Genomic DNA, 12,036 nt, shown 5'->3' with positions numbered 1-12,036 from the left:
CCGCACCGGTGGGTTCAGTCAACACTACAGCAATGTTTTACGAAAACAAAGCAGGCGGCCCCGATCCTCCCCGCTCTGCAGAGAGCTCGCGCTGGACTATGGGGACCTTTACTCGACCCACCACTCGCGATTTTTTCTTTTTCTGCCAGGGGTGCATACGTTGGCGAACATCTAGGGGAGGGACAGGGCCCCGCAGAATACTCGCGCCCGCGCCTGGCCGAGACAGCACTGGTACCCTGCTGCTCGAGCTGTGCTGCCGGGATCCCCCATTCCTTCCGCTATGGCCAGACCTCATCACTCCAGGACCTCGCAGGCTTTGTCCCCCCGAACCTGCAGTCGCTGCATCTTAGCAGCTTGGTTCCTGGTTGGTTGACGCAGAGAGGAGGGTTTCGCGCAGGTCTTAACCCATTCTTGGTCCCCATCTCGACCATCCTCGACTACCTCTGGGTACCTGAAAGTCAAAGGTCTTGATCTCTTCCCTGGCAGTCTGTCTTCTCTCACCCGATGGTTGCCGCCCTTAAAGGTCTAGACCGCCGTCTGTACGCGCGCGCGCCGGCCCCTGCCCGGATTTGAACCTGGAACTGGGTTGGATGATGGGAAGCAGCAGCTCCACACCCTGGCCCATGTCCCCATCCAGGACATCTGTAGGCGGCCACCTGGTCTTTTCCTGGGGAGTTTTGTGTCACTGTGCTGCTGCTGCTATTGGTGTTTATTTTGCATCATATTTAAGCATCCAGGTTCTGGAAAACAAAAGGTCTTCTGTTTCCAACATGCTTAATCATGATACTGATTGTAGTTGGTGAATTTGTATTATGCCCAAAAGACAAATGAGCCATTGACCTACCATCGGGGGGAGATGAATTTAGAACAGATATGGATCAGGGGGACTAGTACTACGTGAAAGAAATAATATGCTTGGTCATGGGTATTGGGGGAAGGGTTGCCAAACACATGGCATGCATAGCACCTCCTGCTGACTGATCTCTATACCAACATCACTGCATATTCCACTGGGAGATGTATGACTCCCCTCTTCCATCTGTAGATGACTTGTGTTAGTGATTGAAATCCGGAGGGAAGGAGAATAAACAAAATAAAGATAAGGGTTAGAAGCTACTGTATGGATGAATGTTGCTGAGAATGGAAGCAGGTATTTCAGGCTGCTGAAAGGTTACGGTGACCAGGGGCTGGTCTACACTTGGGGGGGGATCAATCTAAGATACGCAGCTTCAGCTATGTGAATAGCATAGCTAAAGTCGAAGTATCTTAGATCGATTTACCTCTGGTCCTCACGGCGCGGGATCGACGTCCGCGGCTCCCTGTGTCGACTCCGCTACCGCCGCTCGCTCCGGTGGAGTTCCGGAGTCGACAGGAGCACGTTTGGGGATTGATATGTCGCATCTAGGTGAGACGTGATATATCGATCCCCGAAAAATCGATCGCTACCCGCCGATACGGCAGGTAGTCTGGATGTACCCCAGATGTCCTGATTTTATAGGGACGGTCCTGATTTTTGGTCTTTTTCTTATCTAGGCCCCTATTACCCACACCATCCCACCCCCTGTCCCGATTTTTCACATTTCCTGTCTGGTCACCCTATTAAAGGTTGCTGCAGAGAAGCTTTGGGAAGGAAGTAGTTCACTGCAAGCAGAGCCTTTGTTCTCTTTTGTTGGTGTTTTTAGCTTCTTTGATGTTTTGAGAGCGAGTGCACTAGTCCTGTATTGACTTTGCATTTTGGGCCAGCAGCGTAAAAATGAAGTGATCTTCCATTTCCCATGTCTGAACTTTGTTTAACAAAAATCTATTTGCAGTAGGACTTGTTATTGATACTATAAGTTACACAGAAAAGCCAGAGCAAAGGTGTGTAACTTGAATATAGTAATCAGAACTTGTATTTCTCAAAATACTTAATGCTTAGAAACTGAACTCTAGCACAGTTGCATCTTCCTGATTAAAACAGGTGAACAGTTCTTTTTCAAAAGAGGCAACAGTTTTGTTTTGTTTTGTTTTTTTCTCCTCCTGAAGCTTGGGAAAATGCGGCTAACTATCCCATGTAGGGCCCTGACTTGTTCACATCTGCAGTGTTTTGATGCCACTCTGTACATTCAAATGAATGAGAAGAAACCTACTTGGGTTTGTCCTGTTTGTGACAAGAAGGCTCCCTATGAACACCTCATTATTGATGGGTAAGTAACATTTGGAGCAAAATACCGTGCATACTTTGTAATTGTGGTGTACCGTGTCTGGGAATAGTTTATAAGCAGACATTCCTATCTTAAATTTTATGCACATTCCACATTTGGAGTTGTTACATGTATTTATTTCCCTGATGCTACTTATTAAAAAAAAAACCTAAAAACGCCACTGAAAGCAAGCACCAGCTTCTATGCACACGTGCAACATTTGGATTCAGTGCTCAGCATTAGTTCTGCAGAACCTAGTCCACCTGGGCAGGAATTTGCTTCTCCAAAAGCAGTGTCTGTGTCCTGGGGGGAATGGGGAAATTATCATGTGGTTCTGTTCAGGAGAAAAAGCTTAATTTTACTGGGAAGGATCGCTCTTTCCCAAGTTGAAACGTATTTCCCAATGGTAAATCTCTATGGATTGCTACACTTAAGTCACCAAACAGCTAATATCTATAGCTCTGTTGGTAAAGAAGAAATATCAAAGTGATTATGCTATTTTAACTATCCTCTCTCCTAATCCTTCCTCTCGATTTTATCCCTTAGCAGTAGGGATCAACATAGAATATTATTTTACAGAAATAAGAGCTAATTGTACAGTGAATAGAAAATTCATTCCTTAAAGTAGTATTGTCTGGCCACCTCTTTTGAGGGATTTTGTTCATTTTACGCAGTAGACCTGTCCACTTTACACATGAAATAATTTCTGAGAGCCTGCTTCAGAAATGGCTGCCCCTCAGACAGCTTGGTACATGGTTAGGCCAGCTGTGTTCACAGCCAGTTTAAGGAAGCTTTGTTTAATTTTTTTGTTAACATTACTGCATCCATAGTGGAAGGAATCTTAAGGGAAACAAGCAACTGATGGTTACCCAGACAAATTGAGGTGTGCAGTTATGAGCAGTGATTGTTCCTCACTGTTTTGCCTTGAAATAAATGTGTTTACTTATCAATTTGTGCATCATTTCTTGATGCAATGTACTAGAGTCCATTTGAGTTACCCAAATGTTTGGATTCCTGGAATACCCTTGATTATCTAAATGTCAGGGAAGTCATTGACTAAATCTGGATAAATAGGGAAATTTTCGTCATAATATACATAGCGGGGCACAAACCTGTTTTGCCAACAAGAAGCTCAACTTATTGAGGTTTGGACAATCGAGATTCTACTGTATCTAAGTGAATGTGCAGGTTATTATTTTAAGTAATATTTTAAAATGTCAGTTTCCTTGTTGAGAACTTGTACTAAGGAGAGAAAAATGTCCAAAATTCTCAAATAGGACTAATCCTTTCAAAAGAGTGGTTCTAATTTACTTTAATTTAATCTAATTTAAAGTGCTTCTCCAGTTCCATTTTATTTTTTGAAGATGGATATTAAGGTTTTTTTTCCACAGGTTGTTTATGGAAATCTTGAAGTACTGCACAGACTGCGATGAAATTCAGTTTAAGGAGGATGGGTCATGGGCTCCCATGAGATCAAAAAAGGAGGTTCAAGAAGTAACCGCGTCTTATAATGGAGTTGATGGTAAGTCTTAAATTTTTGAAGGTACAAACTAAATCCCGTATTGTTAACCCACATTGTTTTAAATATTAAAATGTGGGTTTGTTTCTAAAAGAGTACTAAAATTCTATGAGCAACGGAACATGAAAATTCTCTTTGTGTAGCGGTAGCTTTTTATTGATTAATCTGAAGTAAGATGTTTGAGTAACATTAACATCCATGTGAGCCTGTCTGTATTTCTGAAGCTTTGTTAATGCTTTTTTAAAATAGTTTCCTTTTTACTTTTGTTTTGGCTTCTAAGCTTTATTTATGGCAAGCATGTATAATTTTAATTTAACCAAGTGACGCTTGTTCTTCATTGTAATGCATGTACAATATAAATTATGGCTTGAATAACTACCTTATTTTTTAAATCTTTGTAGGATGCATAAGTTCTTCTTTGGATCATCAGGTGTCTTCTCACCATCAATCAAATAAAAATAAGAAAGTAGAAGTGATTGATCTAACCATAGACAGCTCCTCAGATGAAGAGGAGGAAGAACCGTCTGCCAAGAGGAGCTGTCCTTCCATTTCTCCTGCATCACCACTAAATAATAAGGGGTAAGAATGAAGTGGACACTATTTTTAGTTAAGATGAAAGTATGTTCATGACAAGTAATGGTGAAAACAAATTTCAAGTGAAATTTAATTGCACCTGGGAAGTTCACAATTCAAAGTATGTCCTGAGTTCATTACAACAGAACTTGATACCACAAACTATGGTTTGATCTCAGTAGCTCATAACTCACAGAGACACTGGGAGTTATAAACATGGTGGTATGCTAGCAGAAGTGAATATTTGTCTTGTTGCAGCTTCACAGGCTGAACTTTATGGGTTTTACTACAAAACATAGTACAGCGATGAAGCATTTTTTTAACTGACCTGTGATAAAAAAGGAAAACACTGGAAAAGGCCTTGAGCTAGTGTGTAGTTTAACAAATGTTTTGAGAGGCATGGAAATTAATCTGTGCTAGTAGAGAATTGTGGCAACAAAGTACACAAATGAGAACAGCAGCAGTATGAGCAGGGGCGGCTCTAGGTATTTTGCCGCCCCAAGCACGGCAGTCAGGCAGCCTTCGGCAGCATGCCTGCGGGAGGTCCACGGTCCCGCGGATTCGTCGGCAGCCTGCAGGAGGTCCGCCGAAGCCACGGGACCAGCAGACCCTCCGCAGGCATGCCACCAAAGGCAACCTGCCTGCCGCCCTCGCAGCGACCGGCAGAGCGCCCCCCGTAGCTTGCTGCCCCAGGCACGCGCTTGGCGTGCTGGTGCCTGGAGCTGCCCCTGGGTATGAGAAACTTACATAATGTGGTGTGGGTGTGTTGTCTGTTTTTGCCAAAGACTACCACCAGCAAAGTAGCTATATAGAATAGCAGAATAACCAGATAAATAGCGATGCTGTTAATAGAGCCGCACTGGCAAAACATGCATGGATGAAAACATTGGGTCTATACAGAGGGATTGTGCCATTGTACCGATTATTATCCCAGCAATAAAAGCCACTCAGTGATCATGTGAGTCTTGTCAAGATCTCCTTGGCTGTTGCTCCATAGGAAATGCCTTGTGTGGCATATAGAAATATTTGTAGGGATGTTTATGTGGACTTTTAACTATATATACATACGTACAACTCTTAAATCCTCAGTCTTTTTGTCCTGAATCGTGATGGCTATTCATACTTTTCTTAAGATAGGCAGTGCTACCTCTGACTAAAGTTAAAGTTGCCTAACACTTTCCATTATAAAACCTGTTTTCATATCTTTATAACTTTGACAAAATGTAACCATGGGGGCTGAAATTTTCCATGCAGATGTCTGCCTCAGACTGTTATTTTGTGTGACTGTGCAAATGATTCAGCCATTTCCGAGAGCAAGATTAGAGAAAAATGTGGGTCGTTCCTCCTCCCCCCTGGGGTCGTAAAAAAATTCTTACAACTGTTATTTGTTGAAGTTCTAGACCGTTATGCTTTGGAACAAGACTTTGAAATTTGGCGGGGGCTGTCCTCTCTGGTGTCAGGGATATGTCTTTTGCCTGAGTGACACGTGCTTTTACTGTAATGCATGCCACATTTTGAATTTATGTCTTCAAGACTAACTTTGGTTTTTAAAGCTCTGTAGGATGCATGTGTTGGTATTTTGGGTTTTGGTTTTTTCCGCAAGCAGAAATCTGCAATCTTCAAACTGTTTTAACATTTAAACCAACCATGTTTACAAAGTGTGAAAAAATTCTTTCCTTTGCAGCATTTTAAACCTACCCCATCAAGCATCTCCAGTTTCAAGAACCCCAAGCCTTCCTCCTGTTGACACAAGTTACATGAATACATCACTTATTCAGGACTACAGGCATCCATTCCACATGACACCTATGCCTTATGATTTACAAGGTTCGGCTTCTCGCTGCTTTGAATTGCACGTGAAAAGTTCATGCTGTTGTGAAGGAGTGAAAACATGCAATTGATTAGTGGTCCAGTCATACAAAATGTTATTTTGGGGGATCATAGAAGATAATTGTATGCATAACTCAGGTTAACTCTTATTTGAAGGGATAAAAACACTGAACCTCTCCTACAAACTGTATTTCACTGTCTAAGTATAACTAAGAGTTAAATGTCATGATCATCCACATCACACTTTGGTTAAATTATTTCATTTTGGGGGGAGGAGGGGAAAGGAAGAGGGCAACGTTCTCTTGAGAAACTGAAAACCTTTTTATTTTGACTTTCACAGGATTAGATTTCTTCCCTTTCCTATCAGGAGACAATCAGGTAAGTGGTAGAAAAATGAGTAATGCAGCATAAGTTAATTTTAAGTAAATCCCTTCTAAGGGATTCCAGAGAGTCAGAAATTGAGCTAGTGTGTAGGTTTTTGTAAAGAAGGCTTTACAAAACTTGAATGCTACGAGAAATTTTTCTGGAATAATAAAATAAACAGGAATGGAAATTTTTCTGAAGTAATCATTGCCCTGTAGTTTGCATGGCAAATATTGCATCATTGTATTAGTATATGTGTAGCAGGAAGTGAACCTGAGCAGTCTGCTTTCATTGTGTGGAGAAATGCAAAATGGAAACCACTGGCAGAAAGAGCAAAATGCAAATTACCTTTAAATTATTTTAAATTTAAAAAGGATCATTGGCAACTAGTATTTCTCGTTAATGTCATTTTAAAGCTGAAAGCTCGCTTCTTTTGGGGCTTGCCTGTACATTTGAAAAAAAACCCCAAAAACCTGGTACTGCTGAGAACCGTGATAGCCACCTACTGATTTTAAGCACACTATTCCTGTATCTGTTTCTTGAGTGCAATACGAGAGGTCTTCCTACTGTAAAAATAAGTATCTGACTTTAATGTCATGGTAGTGGGTGGTTGTCTCTCTTAATTTTGGCCAAAAGATTCAATTGAAGTATGAGTAGTTTCTTTCCAATAGATGGGTTTGGTTTTTTTTTGTGGGGGAGGGTTAAGAAAGGGAAGTTACACTGCTTCTCACCATCCCAATAGTACCTCAGTATAGTCTGGAATTGTGAGATTGCTTACTATCCAGTAGGAGCAAACAGCACTAACTTTGTTTCCAAGTTTCTTCTGGCTTTAGAAACCAAGGTCTTCAGTCCACTTGCTTGTACCAATTGTTTTACGAAGTAACACTTGGACAACACAGAATAGACAAATGGTTGTCAGTTTCTAGAATTCAGGAAGCTTAGAATACACAGATACTTTGTACTTCCTTTGTGCCGCTGTGAAGAAAACCTGTGGAATCAGAAGTGTAACTTTACAATGTTGTCTTTTTTCCACAGCATTACAACACTTCCCTTCTTGCTGCTGCAGCGGCAGCAGTTTCTGCGTCCGATGATCCAGAACTCTTGCACCCTCGTTTTTTCCCATATGCTTCATCCCAGATGTTTCTTGATCAGTTGAATGCAGGAGGCAGCAGTACTCTCCCAGCCACTAATGGTAGCAATAGTGGCAGTAACAGCAGTCTTGTGTCCTCCAACAGCTTGCGAGAGAATCATGGCCATCCAGTTGCAAATCGAAGCAGCACAGACACGGCATCGATCTTTGGCATACCAGACATTATTTCATTGGACTAAGTTGTGGACTAAATGAACTTGTCAGAAAAAGAGATCTTTGTGCTTGGTTTTATCTTACTCTATTTAGAAATGTAGACAAGGTGTTTTTTCCTTTTTTAGGAAAAAAAAAAACTTAAGACATGTACAGAGAACAAAACTATATTTTCAGTTTTACTTTTGTATATAAACCTAAGATGGCCTGACTGGTAAAACAAAACAAAAAGAAAAAAAGTACAAAAAGAAAAAAAAGAAAGAAACTTCAGTTCATTTTTCTGGATGCTGAAGATTTTACACTTATGCATTTGTCCTGTGAGTTACTTATTTTAGTTTGGACACAAATGGCATTATTTTCTTCACAGTAATGTTAATGAAAAAGGAAAGGAATTTCTGAAGTTTTACGTAGCAGGAGGATTTTTCTTTTGGAAACACCATTTACAATTGATGGTAGAACTGAATTCCTCTTAACCCCTTTTCAGCACAGATTTATTATGCTTAAAGTGATATAAACCCTACTTGTACTGTTCCACCGCATTCCCTCTGTAGTGCAGGATATGGGAGTGTGTTTTAAATGTCATTTCTGATTCTATATGGTTGTATATTCAGTTGGCATGTGGAGTTCCAGCTCTTTGATCAAACATTGTTGCAGGCTCATTAGTGTGTCAGCTACTCTTATGGGTTAGACTCGATACAATCTCAAGCTGAAGTATTGTTTTGAGACAGGACAGTTTTATAGAATCTAGCCCCATATAAAAGCCCTGACACACCTTCACACTAGATTTACATTTCTAACCTCCAGTATTAATCCTTTAAATAATTACGGTCCCAATCAACAAGGTACTGAAACGTGTGTTAAATTTTAAGGTGTGGAACTACTCATGTGCTTTAAAGTTAGCAGTGTGCTTAAGGAGCTTACTGAATTGGGGCCAAAATGGCTCCGTCAGTGAATACCTACTTTTGGCCACAATAGATTACATTTCTGCTAAAAACAAACCTGTCAAACACAGAGAAGGAAATAGGGTTTAAAATGCACTGTTGCATGGTTTGTGCTGCTGTCAGTGGTAGTGATCCATCGTCTTCTGACTTCACATGCATCAAAATTCAGTTAATATTGAATGTTAGACATTAAGCTTAAAAAACCAACCAAACAAAAACACCACCCAAACCATAGCCCACTCACTTAACTGGGCTGGAACGTCTGTCTGTAGAAATCTATCAGTAGTCACTGACTGGATTTTTTTCTCTTTGGCCTCCTAGTTATTTTGAGTGATTCCCTGTTTTTAAGTATGCTTATATTGAACTCTTGAGAGCTATATGTGCTCTCCAATTCCTGTTCCTTTTTTTTTTTTTAAAAGACATGCATGACATAGGACAGTCTTTTTTAGAACTGATGGATCATTTGGACTGATCCATTCTTATTAAATAGAGAAACATGTAAATAGATGGAAAGCAGTTTTTCAGGAGATGCTTTAAAATAAGAGTTGGGGGTGGGTGGGAGGGGGAGGTGATTCTATTGTGTCCCAAAGTCCTCACCAGAGAGAATGAATATGTCCTCTGGTGTGAAAAATATTTTTTTAGCTAGTTGAAAGTGCAGGTAACAAGCTTATCAGGAAGGACAGGAAGAAATATCACAATTAGCAGATTCCTGTCTGAATTTTTATGTTCCAAAAAGTTGATATCAGCTAGTTCGTGCATTGATAAGGGTCACCTTTCACATATAAAGTTGTCTCTTTAAACCCTGCATTGATTTAAAAAAAAATTACTTTAATCCAAGTAGAATTAGGCATTGCTGTAAAATCAGTTGAATGGTAAATTGACAGGTTCACATGAATATGTGGCATCAAAATTGTTTTTAGAGTTTTTACTGCATCCCTCCACCACTGAATAGTTGACTTGAATTTTGAAAACAAAATGTTTGTGTTTATATGTAAATGTGTGTGTATATATGTATTTATAGATCAGTGTGTGAGTCAAAAGTGAGTTAAATAGTTTTTCCCATGCATGTGTATTCCATACATATCTGGCTGATATAGATATATATTTCACCATACACCCATTTTATAATTTATTAAATGTCAGTTTAAAATAAAAGGAGAAAACAGGAAATATTTCATTTTTAAATTCAGTCTGAGATTGAGGTATTTAAACCTTCATTAGGACTATAACTAGTTGATAAATTTTAGTCTAGCAAATCCATTGGGTTATTAAATTGGTAATTAGAGAGCAGATGCTTCACTGTAATACCTAGTATGAATCTGAGGTGACTGATTCCTCCAGACTCGCACCAGTGTAACTGAGAGCAGATGTGGCCCCGCCTTCTAAAACTGGTAAGAAAATGAAAATTCAAGAATGAAATTCTGGGGAGTTGATGGCTGTTTTACATCTGAGTGGTGGCAGTGTTCATACCGATTCTGCTGTGTTAAAGGTGAGCTGACAATCTGCTTTTAAAAACAAAATTAAAAATTTAATTAAAACCTCGGCAACCCTAGAGAACTGAATGTGGCAAATATATTGTAAAGAGTTGGGAATCTTTCGTCCTTAGCTTACCTTCCAAAAGCCAAGGTCAGCCGGTGATCCCCCAAACCAGCTAAATAAGAGCAGAAAGGCTTTTCAGTTCAGCTTCATGTTTTAATCCCATTGTTCCACATAGGTCAGCAAACGCTCTTTGATTCTCCTATGTGGTATTTATTCTGTATGTTTTGTGGCTATTTGTTTCATTCTCTGAGCTTTTGTAAGATTGATAACTTGCTGGAACTTTGTATCTGCCTACAGTTAACATTATTTAGCAGACATCTGTCTGAATTCTCCAGGAATTCCTTACGATGATTTAGTTTAAAAAAAAAAAAATCACTCGTTTCATATTTATTGAAGATGCAGTAAAGTAACTCCTGCTTTTGGCTGGTTTGCAGTACTGCTAACCTGACTGTAGATTACTGAATCTGTGTAACCCTTAGACTGTGGGGTACCAATATTTTCCTTTGTCCTCAAATTCTTCCACTAGAAGGGTGTGTGTGTGTGCGTTTGTCTGTTATGTATATTACCGCATGTGTGTGTGTGTCTGAACACACAGATCTGAGTAAATAGCTGTTATTTCAATAGCAGGGCTGAAGTGGTTTTGAATCACTTGTGGGCATTATTGGATGCATTCTTTTAAAAAACAAAACGCAAGACAAAATCTGAACTATGCTAAAATCTAACAGACTGAGCGTTTAAAATATTTTGTAATGCTTTCATGAATATAGGCATTGTAGCAATTCTATGCCTGTTCATTACCCTTCATGGCAAGGATTCAAGAAGCCTCTCACGGGTGGGGTGGCTTGGCTTGTAGATTTTTTATTGAACTGGCTTGGAGCTGCCTTCTAATTTAAAGCTAAGAACTGTGGGGAGAGCATATCCTAGAGAATCCTTCATTGCATTGACATTTCAGGGTTTTAAAGCACATTTTAACATGTATTCAGAAAGGATTTTGTTTTATCAATGTAAGTGTTCATTTTTCTTTTTTTCTTTTTAAAAAGAGCTTACATTTGTAACAAGGGAGAATAGCTGGTGGTCCCAGAAAGTGCAGCTGTTAATTGTTTTAATTAACAAAGGGGAAATGTATATAAGCAGAATATTAACAAGTTACCATTAATTCCATGAATTTAAATCTGTGATTCATTGCCTTAAAATTTCTCTTAGTTTCCATACGGCATGCCAAACCAGTAAAATGGCTTTTAAAAATGTATAGTAGACCGATGTCAGTTTGTATAAAAGTACCAAGTGAAAATATTTATTACATGCATTGGAAAAAATTGTTTACCTATTGAATGTTACCTGTTTATGTAGAAATCTTTAGATGTAATAAAAAAAATCAGTTATCTTGTCTTCTCTAAATTAAGTAATGCTGGATGCTCCCTGTGGAGTGGGAAACTCACAGGAATGTAATTTGCACAGGCATGCTTCATTGATAAATGATGTTTCATAGCATGGGATGTGTCATTTTGTATCTGAATTTAAGTAGAGCATTCAGTGCACCAGTCTCCTCCTGCTTGATCAGTGGCGCCGTGTTTGTGTGAGAGTGTATAAAATGCACTGTCCCCATTCTTGTCTAGTTTTCACTTGGGAAGTGTTTATACCTGGCTGGTAGAAACAGGCTGTTACAACACATTCTAGATTAATACAAAGTGTTTGATCTGAGTAATGTCCATGCCTCATCAACACCTTTTATATCAATTCTGTCCGAAAGCATTTGTTTCCAGTAGTCAAATGCACTGAACAGTGGGA

General features: G+C 39.6%; 1 protein-coding gene across 1 annotated transcript in view; it reads left to right on the top strand.

The window, feature by feature from the left end:
- The window catches only part of PIAS1 (protein inhibitor of activated STAT 1), an 84,687-nt gene extending 76,858 nt beyond the window's left edge, over positions 1 to 7,829 (top strand). The window contains exons 9-14 of the mRNA XM_039491590.1: positions 2,026 to 2,186; positions 3,575 to 3,705; positions 4,104 to 4,281; positions 5,960 to 6,102; positions 6,446 to 6,483; positions 7,504 to 7,829. Of these exons, the coding sequence (XP_039347524.1) occupies positions 2,026 to 2,186; positions 3,575 to 3,705; positions 4,104 to 4,281; positions 5,960 to 6,102; positions 6,446 to 6,483; positions 7,504 to 7,797 (945 nt within the window). The 3' untranslated portion in view covers positions 7,798 to 7,829. The remainder of the gene's footprint in view (positions 1 to 2,025; positions 2,187 to 3,574; positions 3,706 to 4,103; positions 4,282 to 5,959; positions 6,103 to 6,445; positions 6,484 to 7,503) is intronic.
- Positions 7,830 to 12,036: the final 4,207 nt, after the last annotated feature.

Source organism: Mauremys reevesii, linkage group 10 (assembly GCF_016161935.1).
Source record: "Mauremys reevesii isolate NIE-2019 linkage group 10, ASM1616193v1, whole genome shotgun sequence".
Lineage (NCBI taxonomy): Eukaryota > Metazoa > Chordata > Testudines > Geoemydidae > Mauremys > Mauremys reevesii.
This window is presented reverse-complemented; position numbering and strand designations above follow the sequence as displayed.